Genomic DNA, 18,141 nt, shown 5'->3' with positions numbered 1-18,141 from the left:
GTACTCACGAATAGCATTTGACAATACATTGACTTGGTTAGCCATCTTGTCCCTGAGGTCCTTCCTGAACACAAAATTACCAACTTTTTGTTTTACTCGTTCTCCTACCTCTCCAATTAATTGTGAAGATTTAAAAAGTATTTTATCCATCCAAGTCTAAAATAAGAGTTTTTCTAAGAGAAGTATACTTGTCACTTCGTCACTTGATCTCCTACCTCATTTCGTTAAATATATCTAGGTCATTTCACAACTGAAGGTTTAAAAGAGTCATGCAACATTCGCACGCAGTGACACTGTTCCAGATACAAGAGTTTGTTCAGAATGTGTTCAGCGGTTTATTAATAGAAGTTGTTCTCGAATGTTTAGCACCTGAGTACGGGAGCAAGAAAATATTGACTTGCTGTTAAATAACGTAGATTTTTGTAGTGTACTTTGCGGTTCTATGATGGATGGACGAGGTGCAGGTTGTATCCCAACCTAGGCAGTGTAAGCATAACAATGAGACTTTTCAAAGTTATATAATGTACTTTCGTAATTATTTTCACATAAGACTGACGAATGGTGAAGGAAAACATCGTCAGGAAAAAATGGATTCCAAATATTGGAATTCGTAATCGTCAACCCGAAGAGAGCTAGCGTGGTGATGAATACCAAAACATATGGAAAGAGGCTCAGCTGCTGCTGGTATTTTTTATTTATTTATTAGACAACAGAATCGCCTGTTATTTACTATACTTAGAATATTTACGGAAAAGCTGAAAAATTTCGTCAAATTACAGTTTTGGAATCCCTTCAATAACTAATTGTCAGTCTAATGCAACTCCCTTCATAGCCAAGACAAAGACACAGTGTCCAAGGAAGAAAAGTTTAAAAAAACAAGGTACCGTACAAATTGTTTGTATTCCACATTATAAAGGAAAAGATAGAGTGCGTTACGCCCATTTCTCTCCTTCTCACTTATTGGAATAAAAAACTTTGATGCAAAAACATATATCATAAGCCAACTACAAAAAAGTTGCAAGAATTAATAGGAAAAAACTTGATACTTATACATAATACTCTTTATAAGATTAACGTACTGAATATCTCGAAAACTCAGAGCAAAAAGTTAATGTTGAGCCATGATTTAGAAACATTTTCTACATTTACACAAAAGGATTTATAAAAAAAAAGAAAAACAAATTAATAATAATATTCTGTAAAAAAACCTCCTTAGTAACCTTAGCAACGGTTACCTGACAAAAACTTCATAATCCTGACCCTGTCAGGTAGCGCGTCGAACTGGCAATGTGTGAGTAATGTGTAATCATTTTAACTGCGCCAGTGTGCAGACTCGTTATATCAGTCATCGATGCAGTTGTACGAACGTTTAATGCGGTTTTATGCATCGAACTACTTCTTTGTTCTGAATTCCTTGTACAATGAGTTCCTGGTAAGATATTTTGTTGCAGCTTCTTGCAACATAATCCGAATAATGACCATAGAAAGAAGAACGCTTTGTGTTAATGTTGTTTTATCATCTTAAATTTCTTGTATCGCTCTCTAGATTTTGAATAAGAAATTGAAGAAGTTACTTTGCAAATAAAAATACTTCATCACTCTTAAAAAGTGGAGTTAGTCTTAGCAGTAAATAAAGGATGCTTAGACCCAAAGCATTTAGCAGAGAACTATGACAGTTAAAAATAATCCGTGAAAAAAGATGAAAAAGAAATGAAAAAGTGTATATTATGTAAATTTCGGAAAAGGGTCATTAAACCTTGAGATCAAAAATATGTGTAGTATCCTTATGAAAAGTCAACACACCCTGTATTACAAAACAAAATCTCTATTCACAACTAAATATTAAAATTTAAATAGCGAAGATCCTGTGAAAGTAGCGCTGGAGAGCAAAATATTCATACATTAAAGGACCATACACTACAAACATGCGTGCACTGCGCGTGAGTCGAATGACATCTATACGCATAAACACAAAACGAGATGAAGGTCGGTCCGGTGAATGACCGAGAGATGAACACACGCATTGACCCAGAGAAGGGTGCTCGAAGGGGATAGGGCCCCTTTGGTGTCGCTCACAAAAGGAACGGACACCAGGGCAACATGAACGCAAGAAGGTTAAGCTGCTGCATACATGCACTTTGCACCGAATGCGCGTGACGTCATCCGGTTCGTGCGGCATTGTTTACCACTGCATTGCAATTTTGTAATGTAATCATTCATTTAGCGGCGCTGTTGTCATTCGGTGGTTAGCACGCGAGGTTTGACTAATACATTTCGAATTGAAATAAATATGAAATAAAAATATATTTTTTTATCATGAAAAACTTAAAGAAACTTGAAGAAGGATTTATGGCAATAAAATCAGTGAACTAATTTGATTAATTCAATTTAAAATGTTAAGATTAATATAAATGAAAATATGTACATGATATCCGGCGAATAATAAGGTCACCCTATTTTTTTAACTCTTGCATCATCGCTGATGCATTTAAGATTTATTACTCTACGAAAAACAAAACAATATCGTGTTTTACGACGATGCACGTGTTTCAATTCAGATATTTCTAGCATTGAGATGAAAGATTGACGTGTTTGCTTTAACATCCTTTGGCGGTTATTATCGAAAACATTCAAATATTCTGAACGAGAACGTTCGTTTAGTCAGTAAACCGAAATAGGTCGCACTTCGTAGCGGTTCAAGGTAGTATATGGCACAGGAATAGCCAGTGAGTAAGCGGCTGAAAATAATTTCGACATACACACGCCGTCCGCCGGCGTCGCCCGTCCATCAACAGATTTTTTTATGGTTTTAGGTCATCACAGCCTTTGTCTATAAAATACAAGAACTTACCTCAATTAATATAAATTTGATTTAAATTTTGACTTTCTGTTTGTGTATTTAACGATTCTGTTTTATTTTAGGTATTTATTGTTTCCAAATGTGTCCAGTAGACGTCCGGAATTTGTTTCAATTTTATAACTGTATTTGAAATTAAATTGAAGCGAATCAAGGCAAAAATTATTTAAAATCAAATAAGTTTTCTAGAAAATTCTATTTTACATAATATGTTGTAGGTTTGTCGGTGTGTAGGTTGTATGGACGTAAAATATTCTATTCTGAGCCAGTGAATAATTTTGTAAAAGTTATTATGTATCACCGACTTGGCAGAGGTGGAAATGTGTTTGCCAACGAAATTTAAAAAAATGTTAACAGAGTTAAAACAATTTTTGTTAATCCATTCGTTTCTATTTCAAAGACGATAAAATTATTAGTAGGTAGCAGGTACATATTTTTAGAAGTTCAAGACAATGTCACTGGCATGGCAGGTATCTCGCATGTAAAAGCAATGAAGTATGTTTATGTTTCATTATATACCTAGCAATAAAAAAGGATATTAAATAAGTAGAATAAAAAATCGTCGCAAATAGTAATATTTTGCTGCTAAAAAATAACGAAAATAAATTGTCAAGAACAAGCCGATATTCTATAGATACAAATGACGTATTGCGCGGTACAGATAACCGAGTTGTTCGAAAATGGAATGCGAACCATTCTACGGAAAATTTAACTTTACCACAAAGTGCAGGCTTAATAGAAACAAAATAACTATTCAAGTAAAATAAAATAGCGTTCTGAATTACTAGTTGGATAGTCCTTGGCTATTAAAGAGGTCAGCTATCAAGTATGACAAGACGGGTGGGGCGCCAAGAATGTGGAACGTTTGGAACGTAGGTGGAGAATCTGGAGCAGGCAGTTACGATCGCCATGTACTAGGGCCACATCAAGTAGTAGGAGTATCGCGTAGCTTGTTGGTGGCGGTCAGCGCTCTCTGGTGGGAGATAGCGTAAAATGTTACGGTAGACTGTTTTGGTAATTTTATTATTCAACAAGAGATGGCGGTGTGGTAAATGATATTACGAAGACGCTAGCGCCTTTAGCGACGTTTTGATCGTTTCTTCTTACAAATTTTGTTCCATTTCTAAGTAGGTATGTTGCTGACGTGTTGCTAACGAATCTAAATATTTTCTTAAAGAGTCTATTTATCTTATTCATGTTAACTGCCTAATTATTTAGTCATAATAATGGTTATTTCGCTCTGTTCCCAATAATATTGGGTCAGTGCAACGAGAATAGCTCGTCGTGTCAATATTAAATTAAGCGAGTTGTCCTCATACTGATCTAAAGCAAGGTTCGTTTAGAAAACGCCTTTACACACACGTTCTATTTTTATTTACTGCAAACAAATTTTTTAATGTATTAAATTGAATCAGCAATATACTCGTAGAGATAAAAAAATACGCGGTAATTGTTATGATTACTAATTTCCGTTGCTTATCAGATGGTTTCTGAGGAATGTAAGGAATACAAATAAAACAACAAATTCTTTGGGAATATTTAACTAGCAGAAAAAATATTTACACAATAAATAAACGTACGTATGTTAGACATTTACTTGACAAATAATTTAATGAGATCCATCCATTACATGAAAGTTTACAGTGTCTTAAAAATAAATGCTTAAAATATAATTTAATTCTACATTTGGCATATTATTGCACACTAACGAAAGTATAACTTTCAGCGTTTTAACACAGACATACCCCGACACTTATAAAAAAATATAGGCAATGTTTAAGATAAGCAGATTTTTGTCCTTTACATTCTTTATATTAACGCAATGGGAACGACAGAGACAAAAGATCTCATTTACCGTAAATTGTGTCACATACCTACATTTTTAATAAGAGGGCAAATTTATCTACTAACATTCATGATTCAGCTTATTGCTTTAGACACGTAGATTGGACATATTTACAGACGTTTTTTCTTCACATAAATTAAACGTGATACATTATAAAACTACGGAAAAATAATAATTACATGTTCCTAATTGCATGGGTTTACGTATTTACATCATATCATTAATTCTAGTTCTAAATTCTCATTAGCAGACTACTTCCGAAGCAGGGATAAAATAAAGGTGAAGTCAAAAAGCTAAGTTCGGTCAGTATCTTATTCAAGCTCGTCATAAGAATCATTGAAACTCTCCTCCATGACATTATCAAAGGAAGGCAGTGACTTCTTTTCGCTTTCTGAGTCTTTTTGTGCCAACAGTCTATCACATTCAGTCAGACGACCGTGCAATACATCGTAAACACGAGTCATCGAAGCCACCTTCTCTTTGCATGATGGGTCTCTTTCGATGGCGAAAAGTCGCGAATCCAGCAACTTGATCGCAGCCACGATGTAGTTCCTTAAGGTTTTTGTTTTATGTTCAGCACTGATTCTTTCCAAAAAGGCGCAGACTTGACTATCACTGCATAGAAGCACGTCGACGTCGTAGGCTAATGGCGAATGTTGTCGATGCAGGAATGCGATCAATCTCTTTGCATAGCGGCGGTATGTTCGGTACACTTTACGCTTCCTCGCTCCCAGCGTCCTTCCCATAGTCATCGATTTCTTCATGTCATCGATGACAGCTTTGTATCCAGCATCGATTTTTGAATCGAATATGTCGCGTAATCGAGTTTCTACTGGCTGCAGTTCGTATGGAGCTGGCGAAGGTGGGAGGGACGGCGAAGATGGAGGGGGTGACGGTGGTAGAGGGTTGCGAGTATTTTCCTCTTCACTGGACTCGCTTGAAGCCCGGCATTCCACTGGACTTGCCTGAGGTGCTGGGTAGGGCCGAGGTCGGGTACGAGTTTTCTGTACTCGTGCTGGTCTTGGTGCCGTCCTGGCATTGTAAGCAGTCAGTACATTTGCATCTTGTTCGGTGAGCGGACGAGCGCGTTGTGTTGCAGCTAGGGGTATTATTCGAATTTTGACTAGACCGTAGCTTTGGTGAATTTTCGCTCGGATACGTGGGTCTTCATAGTCGGTTCCCCAGAGGTCTCGGATGGCGGATTCTTTGAGGTACCGTACCTGGCACAGTTCGCCGTTGAAGAAGCGTTTCCGTTGTTGTTCGTTGAGCGCGTCTCTCTCCGCTCCGGTAAGACCATGGATTTTAGTAAGATGGTCGGGAAGCTTGCCGTATGTGAAGCGAGCGCAGTTTTCTATGGGGCATGGAATGTTGGCGTGGTTCTGTTTCTTCGTACGAGTTACAGTGGCCGCTGGTCGAGTAGCCATAGTGTAAACTGAAACAAATCAAAAATATTTTTATAGAAAATGTTGATGATTTAATATTTAAATAATTAGTGTAACAGCAAAAATATTATTTCAATACAAATTATGAATTTTTACTAATAAATTCAATATAATTGAAGTAAATAAAAGAATAATAATAATCTAAATTCGGAATTTCAGTGTCAATAATACTTGACAAAACGTTTTAAATTAACAAAACAATCAACAGACTATCGACCTCGATGTTAAGACTTAAATTAATTACACGTTTTTTGTTCCCGAGGCATCGTACAAATGTTTTGGATAGAGTCCAGTTAATTTATTTAGAGGGTGTTTATCGACACGAGGGTGGCTGTCCGAGTATAATAATTGTGTTGACGGAGGCTCCGGGCTGTTTGTGCAGTGTCCCGGCCTCTTGTCCTACGTTTAATTTATTGAAAACAATGCTACGGAGATGGAGTCGTGTCTTGTCCGTTTGTTGCTACTTGCTTGCGTTACTTGTGGAATAACAGTTGTTATGCGCCTCATTGCTTGGGCTAAAAATGAGTATGAGGCGAATGCCTCTATATAATAAAGTTTGTGACGACTGCTGAGGTTTTGAATGCAAGGGCTGTATCTCAATATAGCTCTACACGGTAGCTACAACATGTGTCCTATGTTTGTAATAAAGTTATGAAATATAAAGAAATGAAGAACATTTTTTATGACGGTCTATGTGGTCAGTTAACTTCCAGAAGTTTACAGCTAAATCAAAACGTAAGCAGCCGTTGTCAGTTGTCATCGCAAGTCCTACCTACCTGACTATAGCCACGTTAAGATTTATAAACGTTGAATAGATTACAAAATTGACATGTAGAACTAGTTGGTTATGTTTTTGTATGGTTGGTTTCGTCTACGAGCGATAGATCTAAATAATTTCGCAACGTGACTTCAACTTTTTGCTTCTCTTTCTCCCAAAATCATAATATTGTCCCCAAAAATATATTTCTTCTCAAGACGAAATAACAATTAGTGAAAACAACATAAGACTCGGTTTGATTGAGCTAATATTTATTTTGTAAATTAGCTAGCGTCGCCGCCAGTGCCCGCTCGCTTTGTAATAAATAATCTAAATTAAACGATTCTCAAGGGATCAGACCAGTATTGCGGTATTGTTTTATATTCTTCAATTAATAATTTTGATCAGTTATGCTGTTTTGGTTTTCTTTGTGAATGTAATTGAAGATTTTGTTAGGTTTTCGGTCGGCAGTGTTTACTTTGGATAATGATTTGCCTAAAAGTTTATAAATTTGTATTTATTGTTAATATAAAATTATGATTATGAACTGTCTTATTTGCTTTTGTTGAAATAAATATCACACCGGTCTAGTGCAAATGGGAGTCACGACACGGAAGCTACCTACAAATAAAAATGGTCATACATGAAATATAGGTATTTTATAACCTTAATGTTTCTTTTTCCATGTGAAACTGTCAAAAAGTGATCTCTTAATCTAATACTGTTCATGGAATACAGATTGGCAACAGGCGAACGGACAGTGGAGTTCATAATAGGGTTTCGGTTTACCCTTAATGTGCCGAACCCCAAAAAATTTACAAATTAGGAAAGGCGTTTTACTAGGGTATAGCAAAGTATTCAATTACTTCCAATACTTTCGATTCGATACTTTTATATTTTTATTATCCTATCGAAGAAGAAGATTCATACGTATTAATACGTTGTTATACCTATTACTGTAACAGGATAAAATCAAGACATCATCTACCAACATAGCAATAAAATTAAAATGAAGCCATCATCTTTAGTTCACTTCTTTCCGAAATACGCATAAGGTCGGTCCTAAATACGCATAAGGAAACCGATATTAAATAGACAAATCCGCCACAAAAAAGTGCAATACAACAAAAATACAATCAAAATTAAAAGAGTAACTTAATCAAATTAATTTACCACCAATTCGCTTCTAATTGTAATTAACCTAATGTAAAGAACTTTATGACACGTAAAGTCTAATTACCAACGCATTTCACGAATAAGAAATCAGTCCGAAAATTCCAAATAATTTCAAACCAACATTGGTGTGACAGTCAGGTTGCAAATTACACCAAAACTTAGTATAAAGAGCTCCCCTTCGACTTGAATAAATAACTAATTTACATATTTAATAACAGGTATCGCGGCGGATTCAATTGTTAAATCTTTGAATTATTAACACAATACGTAGCCATGTTACCCTCAAGCAGACAATTTAATATTCAGATGTTGTTGGATTAGTATTGCGAAGTATTTCTTGTCATATTTGTTAATGTGGTCAATTTTTAGGTGAAAATGTTGTTAGTTGTTCTTAATGAAAAGAAACGAAATAAATATTTGACTGTTGTAGCCATGTTAGAACTTCGTAAGGACTTAAGGGTCAACTCGCTAATCTCACGACGTGTCAGGTTATGATTAAAGAATCCGTAATATGCGTGAGTTAACCGTTTTTAAGTAATAAAGGACAAGGACAAAAGTTTTATTATAAAAAGAACAACATGTACTAAATAAATATAATAAGTGGTGGTTGGTTTGAATCGAATATAAAATATAGAGCGAGTTCGTAGAATGTGGAGCTGAATTTTCAAAAATATCTGGGCATAGTAAAATTATTTTGTGAATTTAAAATTCGCGTCACAGAAGCACCAAAGAGCAGAGCAAATAGATTTGTAATTAAACTCCTATTTATGACATACTCCAAAACCTAATAATAAAAAAAAACCCAAGATATTAAAAAGCAGTGATATTTAAATACGTCTTAGCGCCCCTAAAAAGTAACCAAATTTAAAATGGTAAACGTTTTACAGAGTAAATGTGTCAAGTATAAGGGGCAATGAAGGAAGGGTGCCTGTTAGAACTCATGGGGTATACAGCGATGGGATAGAGCAAGGGTACTGCACACAGTGAGACTAAAGATCACGGAAATAGAGTTCGGTTGTACATAATTATTGTTTGTTTACTTTTATGAAAATGTCTGAAATATTATACAGTATGTATGTTAAACTCTGTAGGATCCTTGAAGGACATAGAAGTGACTTGGAAGACACGCTTAAAATATTAGAAAAAAATCTAGGTCTTCATTACAACGTCTGAATATATTTCTTTAGCACAGCATTATCGATAAATGTTACACTGCATTTTGGGAAATTTATTTTTAGTGCATAGAAAAAATGAGATTTTTTTTTCAAAAAAATTACTTGATTTGCTTTTCCTTTTTACTACAACCACTTAATTCATTGTACAGGTTTCTAAATACATACTGTATAGAGCGACTTGCTAAAACCATACGTGACGGTATTTATTCGAATGCTACAAAGAACACATTAAATAATACGATGATGACCATATTAGGAATTCTGAATATCGCATATATTTGAATTGGACGTATTTAATTTTAGCAATAAGAGTTGAAAACTGAATTACTCGTCTAATTTCATCCTTTAATAATGACTACGTCCAATGGCAATAATATTTTTATTATTCTCATACTTACAACGCCTTTTTGTGTGTAGATTGGAAAAAAAATGTCTCTCTTAAATATTAATTTTATAAATGATTATAATAATACCAAATAAATGATTAAGTAGTCCCGACCCAGAATACTAAATCCCGTCGGAATTAACGGAACGTTTATGATTTAACCAAGACGTAAGCTCGTTTGAAGTATGAGTCTGTTTAACTAAGTTACTGTTTTTAGAAAAGCAATCGTCGCATAAAACTTCCATCAAACCATATAAAAAATAACAACAAGAACACATATTTATTAATAAACGATAATAAAAAATCAACTCACCTTCGAAATAACACAGCAACAAAGTCCTTCGCGAAAGTTTTCAGTTGTTTACGTCAATAAACACGTTGTTGTTGTTTATGTTTACCGGACACAACAGCCGTAGGGACGTGCACCCTCGAGCGCTGCCGTCGCTCAAGTGACGTTACGTAACTGGTATCCTGGCGAATCCCTTTTCTCAACCCCCTATGATTTCCCAAGACCAACCACTCTACGCTGACCTACCCCGCGTCCCGCAAAGCTCTACATCTCCTACAGTAGCGGTGAAGAAGTAAGGAATAGTAAAGATCATTGTTACTGGTTTTTGGTGCTACGAACTTTACTTGTGTGTCGTCGTACCGATCGGAAAATGTCGTGTGACGTCGTTGGAAGCTCCGCCTTTACGTAGCCAATGGGATCTACAACGTAGCCATTGTCGTGGCGTAGCCGTAGCATGTTTCTTTTAATTTTTTTATAAATTTGTATTTTACAATAGACGATGTAGTGTTAATTTATCTCTTATACTCATCACTAATTGTTTGGACCTACTTAGTTTCTTCATGAAATAGGAATTATTGATTCTCAAATTCGCGGTGCCGACGGTAAGTGTTTCATTTTTAAATTAAAATATTTTTTATTGTGTTTTTTTACTTATTTTCAGAAGACTATGAACACCGTTTGATTGAAACTTTATACTAGTATATACTATTGCATTCAGCAAAATATAAATAAAATGATGGCATAATATTTGCAGCTTCTTAGCAAAGAAGCATGTAGCAACTTTTAATAAATATGTACATTTTGTTTCTTTAGTAAGCTTAATGTTAATATTAATAATAAGCTTACTAAAGAAATAGTTATAATAATAGTTTTTTTCCTGGAGTTATCTGTTGGTATGATTTTCTAAAACCATGTCATATTTTTTGCGGCGTCCGTTTCAAATAACCTGCTTTATCAAATCCTCGTACATTAGACTATTCTATAGCTAGACCTTTCTCACAATACGTATAGATAACGAATTTAAATGTCCTATTTGGCACGCCCACATAATAGGCGTGGTTTATAACGCCACGCCTACCGCCTTCGAACAGCCTGAAACGCTTACTCTTTTCAGCTGAGACAAAGTCCTTTATAATCCTGCTAATATACGGATACGAATGTTTAAAGGAATTGTATTAAAAAACGGTACATCTGAATTTGATCGCGTTATAAACTGGTGATTCGGATCGATCGCACGAACTTTCTAGACTATTGATTTCATGCCTAAGTAAGAATTATGTATTATGTTAAAATGGTTTGAATATCGTTGTGAGAGCTGATACTGTAAAAGGTGGACCATAATGAAAATAATGAATACTTTATGAAATATTAAGTGATTCTTTGGTTGTATAAATGTACCGCTGATATGCCAAGTTGATTTTAAACAACCGGGGACTTTACAACTTTTAAATTATGAAGGAATTACTGGATGATAAACCTCAGCATATACCTTGTAAAATATTCTTATTACTCGCCCCTTAATTATGATCAAAAACTAAGAAGTAAATAATAAACAATTTTATTTGTAGTTGAAATATAACAGTGTTCGCATACGGTACAGATTGAAATGCAAATATTTGCTAGTCAAGCTACGATTTGGTTTGTCAGCTGATAAAAAGGGTTCAAAAATTTTCGAACCGATTCAAATAGTATTTTAACCGACAAAATCATCAATTAATCCCCATCTGTCAAGCATTTACCCAACAAAGTTGTGGTCGGTCACCATTATATTCAGATGCAGTAAAGTGTTAGTATGTCATGAGATCACCTGCCTCTCAGACTTCCTCTAATTATTAATATTCTAATAAAGCCAGTTGGGCGAATGAGACTGCAATCCTAGCATGACAAGTTGTTATATTATGACCGTTTAAGATGTATAAATGACAGGCAGGCCAAGAAATTAATGTACCTTTCGGAATATGGAAAAAATTACGAATATGTACATGATTTGCGAGCACTGCAGAGTTCTGCAACTGAGTGAGTTGTGCAAGAACAGATCAGATCAGTTAGTTTAAGAAATTGATCCACCTTATGGTCACTGCAGACAAGGATGCAAACGTGCATCTTAAATGTTTTATTTTTACCTTATAAGTAGGTCTTAGGAGTAGTTAGGAGGTATTTTATAAAATAAAGGTATGCTTTTTTTATTTTCATTATTTTATTTCTTACAAATTAATTTATTGTTTTTTGCCTGAATCGACCTACAACTTACCTCTTCTTTTTCCCGTAGTTCTGATCTTTCGCTTTCTCCTGTCAATTCCCAAGAAGACCGTCCAGTACGTTCCACCATCGCCTACATCGTCTGCACCGTACCCGTCTCTTCCTTATTTTACGCTAATAAAACATTACCAAAAACCCACACTTCACCACAAACCATACAAAACTGTTTACAGCTTCCCTGTTTCTCTCACAGATATGAAGGCATTATCAATCAAGTAGCATTTCCCGGTACAAATTTATCACGAGCTTCTTATTGTGACGCCGGATAACACAATATCCACCGGATATCCCGAGGGTGGCTCAACATCATATTTTTATCATCATTATGTCAAGAAAAATTAGGCGTTGGGTTAGTGTGGACTGCCTGAGTTGAAGGTTAAGTATAGATAGATAGATAATTGCATTTGTAGAAAAAAATAATATTTTGAATTGAGAACTTTTACCGAACTCCTTCTTTTCGTTTTTTTGATATAGAACGTGGTAAAAGAGTTTTTGAAGCTTGTTGTATCTTGCTTGTCTGACGTTCTTTTAAATGCACACTTGAAATATGCTCAGGTGTTCTCGTTCCATTGCAAATGGATTTTTAAACACATTGGTTTGCGTGTCGGGATTTGCACCTATGACCTATGACTAGGCAAGACTAAGGCCTTTGACAGTGGACATACTATTAAGCGTTCCACGCTTAAAAAAGTGCAGAGCAGAGCGTAGAAGCTTGTATTGCGTTTTGTCTGGATAAATAGTAATAACATTCGAAGTACTGCAAATTACTATAAATTATTATCTTAGTTGTGACTTTAAAATGAGGATTAGGAATGAGGAGCTCGTGGCTAAGCTATAACCGCATAAGTGATTCGATCACGGGTTAAGCTATGCTTGACGTGGTTGGTCGCGGTTGGTCGTGTTTCGGAAGGCACGTTAAATTGAGGGTCCCGGCTGTTATTCCTACATCTTTGACAGTGGTTACAGGTAGTCAGAAGCTTGAAAGTCTGACAGCCAGTCTAACCAAGGGATGTCGTGTTGCCCAGGTAACTGGGTTGAGGAGGTCAGATAGTCAGTCGCTCCTTGTAAAACACTGGTACTTAGCTGAAACCGGTTGGACTGGTAGCCGATCCCGACATAGTTGGGAAAAGGCTAGGCCGATGATTGTGACTTTAAAATAAAAGCAAAATATTTTTGAAGATTAGCCATTAAGAAGAGCAGAGTTTCACATTTCTTTTTTAAAGAATCTACATTTCATTGAAAGTAGTAATGAATACGCTGTAATGTCATATCCATCATATTCTCACGTTCGCCGGTAATGTTTTTCTAAGGGAGTGCATATTATTGGCTGATTAATGATTGCACAATCACCTAGCTTAAAGCTTTAGTTGAAAAACATGTTTTTCTATTCTGTTACTGTTTTAGGAGGATTACATTCTACGGGCATTTAGTAAATGTTGGTTCGATTGATTACTGAATAGAATGTTTAAAATTATTGTTCACAAGACCAGAACATTTGTTCTGGTGTCTGGGTGTAATTTATCTATAATATGTATGTATTTAAAAATATATAAGTAAGTTTATCAGTTGTCTGGTTACCATAACACAAGCTCTGCTTAGCTTTGGATCAGATAACCGTGTGTGAGTTGTCCCAGGATATACCTATTATATTATATTGTATTATATTGATCGTAACATTAAGTTAAGTAACATTGCCTATAAAATAGAACAAATACAGCGTATCTAGAAGTTCTTATAAAGTCCTTAATTATGCGTCGGAGGAGAGCCATTTATAACTGATCTTTATGGTGATCACTGCTAGACCAGCTGTGGATGTCCTATGGCTGAGATGATGATGATTATGATGAGAATATTTAGAACAGCCTAACCAAGTAGAATTCAAAGTATGCAACAAAAGTAAGCGATACTTTTTTAAGACTCCGCTCTAAGGAATTTAATCCTTATATCGCGAAGAGTGTCACAATCATTCAAGACACATGTTCAAAGACACCCAGACTCAGAACAAGCAATCATGGATCGCACAAACCACTGTCCTACGATACCAGAGAAGAACCAGGGACAAGTCACGTCGCGGACAGTGGGTTTGGCTTTTATAATAATAATATGTGAAGAAGAAAACAGCTTCTGACTACTTCGAGTTGGATGTTAAATTTTTCTACAGTACATTTAGCTCGACTAGTCAGTCGACTACGACTGAAAGCATTGGGAACTCTGCCCGAGGATTTTGGCCGTCAACGGGTCCGTCGGTAAAGAAAATTAAAGTTCAACGTCCATTCGTAGAGTTAAATCATACAAGCTTTTACCCGCTGCTCCACCTGCGTGAATATCATTTATCGTGGTCAAAAGAAGCCTTTTTTGTTCAACTTATAAATATACTGAAACTGAAATATGTAGAATATTCTATTGTGGAATATTAAACTGAAATTGCAATTATTCCCACCTAAGTCACACAAGTGGAGACCGGTAGCCACTTTAAATATTCATATTTTTTTCTTGTAAACAAGTTAAGTAGGTATATAATAAAATGATTAAAACCATTTGAGCCTTGAAAATGTAATTGGCACTAGCTGCTCATACATAATTACTTCAAATTAAAAAGTTAGTGTTATAACATGTTCTTCAACATGTATATTTTCGATTCCTCGTAATTCATGTAAACAAAATAACTGTCTGCTTAGCTGTCGTCGCGGCGATCTATGCAGCGTTAAATCATAGGGCGGCGTGCATAATAATATAATAAAATAGGGCCCCGATACTTTGTTTATTGTTTTGATGAGTCAGCCATTTCTCCCCCACTCGGGGAAGCAGCGGTGCACTGCTTCAGCCCGCATATGCTGTTGAGAAAAATAACCAGAATTTTTAAGGTATAAAATTTCGAGGATGAAGTTGAATTTAATTGTACATTGAATTTTTCTTAAAGACTGCACATAACTCTGCAAAAAGGAGTTTTTTTTGAGTTTCTATTTAGGACTTTTAGCTCAAAGTTTTACAGTGTTAAGTTGTCATAATACTAGTCTATCCTAGTCACAAAAACAACAAAAATAAATATTCATGGCATGGTAACACACGACATACTATAGATCTAATTGCGTTAGACATCAGTAAATACAAACTTTTAACCACTAAAAGGTTTAAATTGATAACCAATTACAAGTAAAAAAGTTTAAACAATCTCTCGACATGAATAATCACCATTTAATTGGATCGAAAGCAACTTAACGAGTTCTCAACGAGACAAATTGCGAACTATTTGTCGATTTACCTTATCAATTCATCGAATTCGCGTTTGTTTGGCCGCCGTAGCGATTAACTCCTTGAATTTTTTAACGTCGCATCGTCGTGAAACAACAGGCGACCGTTTTGCGATTCGTTTTTCGGAATTTCACGTGATTGTCATCTGAATAATGTATCCCCCGAACGTTCGTAGTTCGTAGTAGCGATTTTTCAATTACATCACAATGCAACCGTTCAGTGTTGACGCACGCGACTAATAAAACCTGTCGAATAAATAACATTGTATGCTGACGTTTGATGTCGTCTTTTGTCTCTTTTCGAGTTTACACTAGCTTTTACGGGTGGCTAACGAAGTACCTGTCGAACAACATCCAGCACTGTTTACAAAATTAAAAAAATTAATTCTAGGTAGACTATTGTGACATAAAATTACTATATGTTTGTCTCGTTATATGGCTATCTTGTACAATTTAAGTAAGCAAAAAGTACAACGCGATTAAAGAGGTTAAGGTCCAGTTTCACCATACTCTGTTTGTTAAATCATAATCGGTCATTTACTAATGGATTGTTAATAGTTAACGGTCTGTTATGTCGTCATGTGTCCCACGGCAAAAATTTAACAAGGCATTAGTAAATCTGCCATTTAACTGAATGACGGGCAAGTCATTCGCTCTTATTTTAAGCAACCAGATTGAAGTGCTCGCTTCCGACGTGTATTTATATGGAATTGGACGACATTTTACATAGTCGTATAATACGTCGTTTGAAATGAAATGTCAAGGTATCTAGGTGTTGTTTACGTTTTGATTAGTTGTGTTCGGTTTGTTGCGGTGTAATTTTTTCGCGATTTTTTGAAATAAAAAAATGTCGAAGAAGACACGTGGACCGAATTTTACCACACACGAAAAAGAACTCCTGATAGAATTAATTTCACGGCATAAGGATATCGTGGAAAATAAAAAAACGGATGCCGTGACCAGTGCAACGAAAAATGAAGGGTGGAAGAAACTGGCAGAAGAATTTAATTGTTTAAGTTCTTTTCACGTGCGTCACGTTGAGCAATTAAAAACCTGCTGGGACAACATCAAACGCACCACACGGAAAGACAAAGCCGCTGCCAAAAAAAATATTTTTTTAACTGGTAGGTGACACAGCTATTTGTTTTAAAACATGAACTAGCTAGGCCTGAAAACAAGAAGAACACAATATGCTACAGCTAGGCACATCCAATGCTTGTACGGTATAGCCGAGTGGTTAAGGTCATCACGCCAAACCCACTGTGCGCCGCGTGTCGTGGGTTCGATTCCCGCGTAGTACAAGCATTATTTTGAGTGATTCACAAATGCTTGTTCTGAGTCTGGGTGTCTTTTTGCATGTGAATTGTATGTTTGTGAAACCCAACGACACAGGGATTAAATTCCTTAGAGCAATAGTCGTTTTTAAAAAGAAAAGTGTATAGATTTATTCCGAGAAGTCGTGCTAAGTATTGTGTTTCTTTGCAGGAGGAGGCAAGCCTGACATTCCACCACCAGGACCACTTCAAGGACAAGTGGAAATGTTACTTGGCCCAACTTTGGATCTTTGGATCCAATCTAAATTTTCTAAAATGTTATTTGCAAAAATAAAATTATATGCAGCGTCCATTTTGACGTGACTTTGACAATCTGTTAGTGTCTAACAGACGTCTTGACCGGTGATTAGATTTAATGCCTTGTTAAGCGAAGTTAACAGACGTTTAGTCGTGGTGGGACACTCGATAACTTTAACAGTCCGTTATCTGTCTTAACAGACCGTTAAATATTTAACAGAGTATGGTGAAACTGGACCTAAGGAGGTTACTTGTTAAGTTAACCTAAGTTATATTTCACTTCGTCTACACCTTGACTAAATAATTATTCAGCTTCATAATTCTAATTGGATAACAAAAACGGTTTTAAACGAAAAACTTGATAGAAACTCATCAGTGCTAAACAAGGAAACATAATAAACGCCATAAGCCTGAAGCGATGCCGAGTAATGGATAGGTTTGGGGTGGCCCTGACCAGCAAAGTGCCGACTGCTATAAATGACTGCTCATTTTTTGTCCTCAAACTAGTAACAGTGGAAACGCTTTTTACCTCCGATAATATCGGCATTCGACGCGACTTCGCTCGCCGCCGTAATGTCCGTGCGGATTATTGCTATATAAATTGTCCGCAGTTGCCCTTTCAATTTTATAGGGCTGAACCGAAATAAAAAAGCATCGAAATATTCTTCTTTTTTAATTATATTTTTTCTTCTTATTGGTTTTACTTGTATTTTATATGAACGTTTGAAAATTGAGACAATTGATTTGAAAATTAAGCGGTCATAATAAGTTGTTTTGTATTTACATGTGTCCCAACCATAAAAAATAAGACGGTATTATTGACAATATTTTGGATTTCATTGTAAAGCAAAGCATAATCAAAGCTTCAGAACAAGATTTAGAAAAAAATGTTTCTGTTAATAAGGTCGAAAATATTTTACCTCTCCACTTTTTACCATGCTTATCCGGGATTAAAAGTTGTTAGGCAGCCCTAACGAGGTCCGAATGTTCTCCGATTGTCCAGTCACTCCCCAAAGGAACATTTAACGATATTACGGCTTTATTTTTTATAGTTCGGGACAAAAAGTGCTCAAGCGGTATATTGAAGGAAGTGGCCATTGCACTGTTACTGTTTATCATATTCACTTTGACAA

The 18,141-nt window shown here is 35.7% G+C and overlaps 1 protein-coding gene across 1 annotated transcript; it reads right to left on the bottom strand.

Annotated features, from left to right (window-relative positions):
* Positions 1-4,700: 4,700 nt before the first annotated feature.
* Positions 4,701-6,155, bottom strand: LOC113497752. The gene has a single exon (XM_026877451.1). It carries the CDS (start codon positions 6,125-6,127, stop codon positions 5,015-5,017), a length of 1,113 nt encoding a protein of 370 aa, XP_026733252.1. The 5' UTR covers positions 6,128-6,155; the 3' UTR covers positions 4,701-5,014.
* Positions 6,156-18,141: the final 11,986 nt, after the last annotated feature.

This window comes from Trichoplusia ni, chromosome 9 (genome assembly GCF_003590095.1).
Source record: "Trichoplusia ni isolate ovarian cell line Hi5 chromosome 9, tn1, whole genome shotgun sequence".
In the NCBI taxonomy this organism is placed as follows: Eukaryota; Metazoa; Arthropoda; class Insecta; order Lepidoptera; family Noctuidae; genus Trichoplusia; species Trichoplusia ni.
This window is presented reverse-complemented; position numbering and strand designations above follow the sequence as displayed.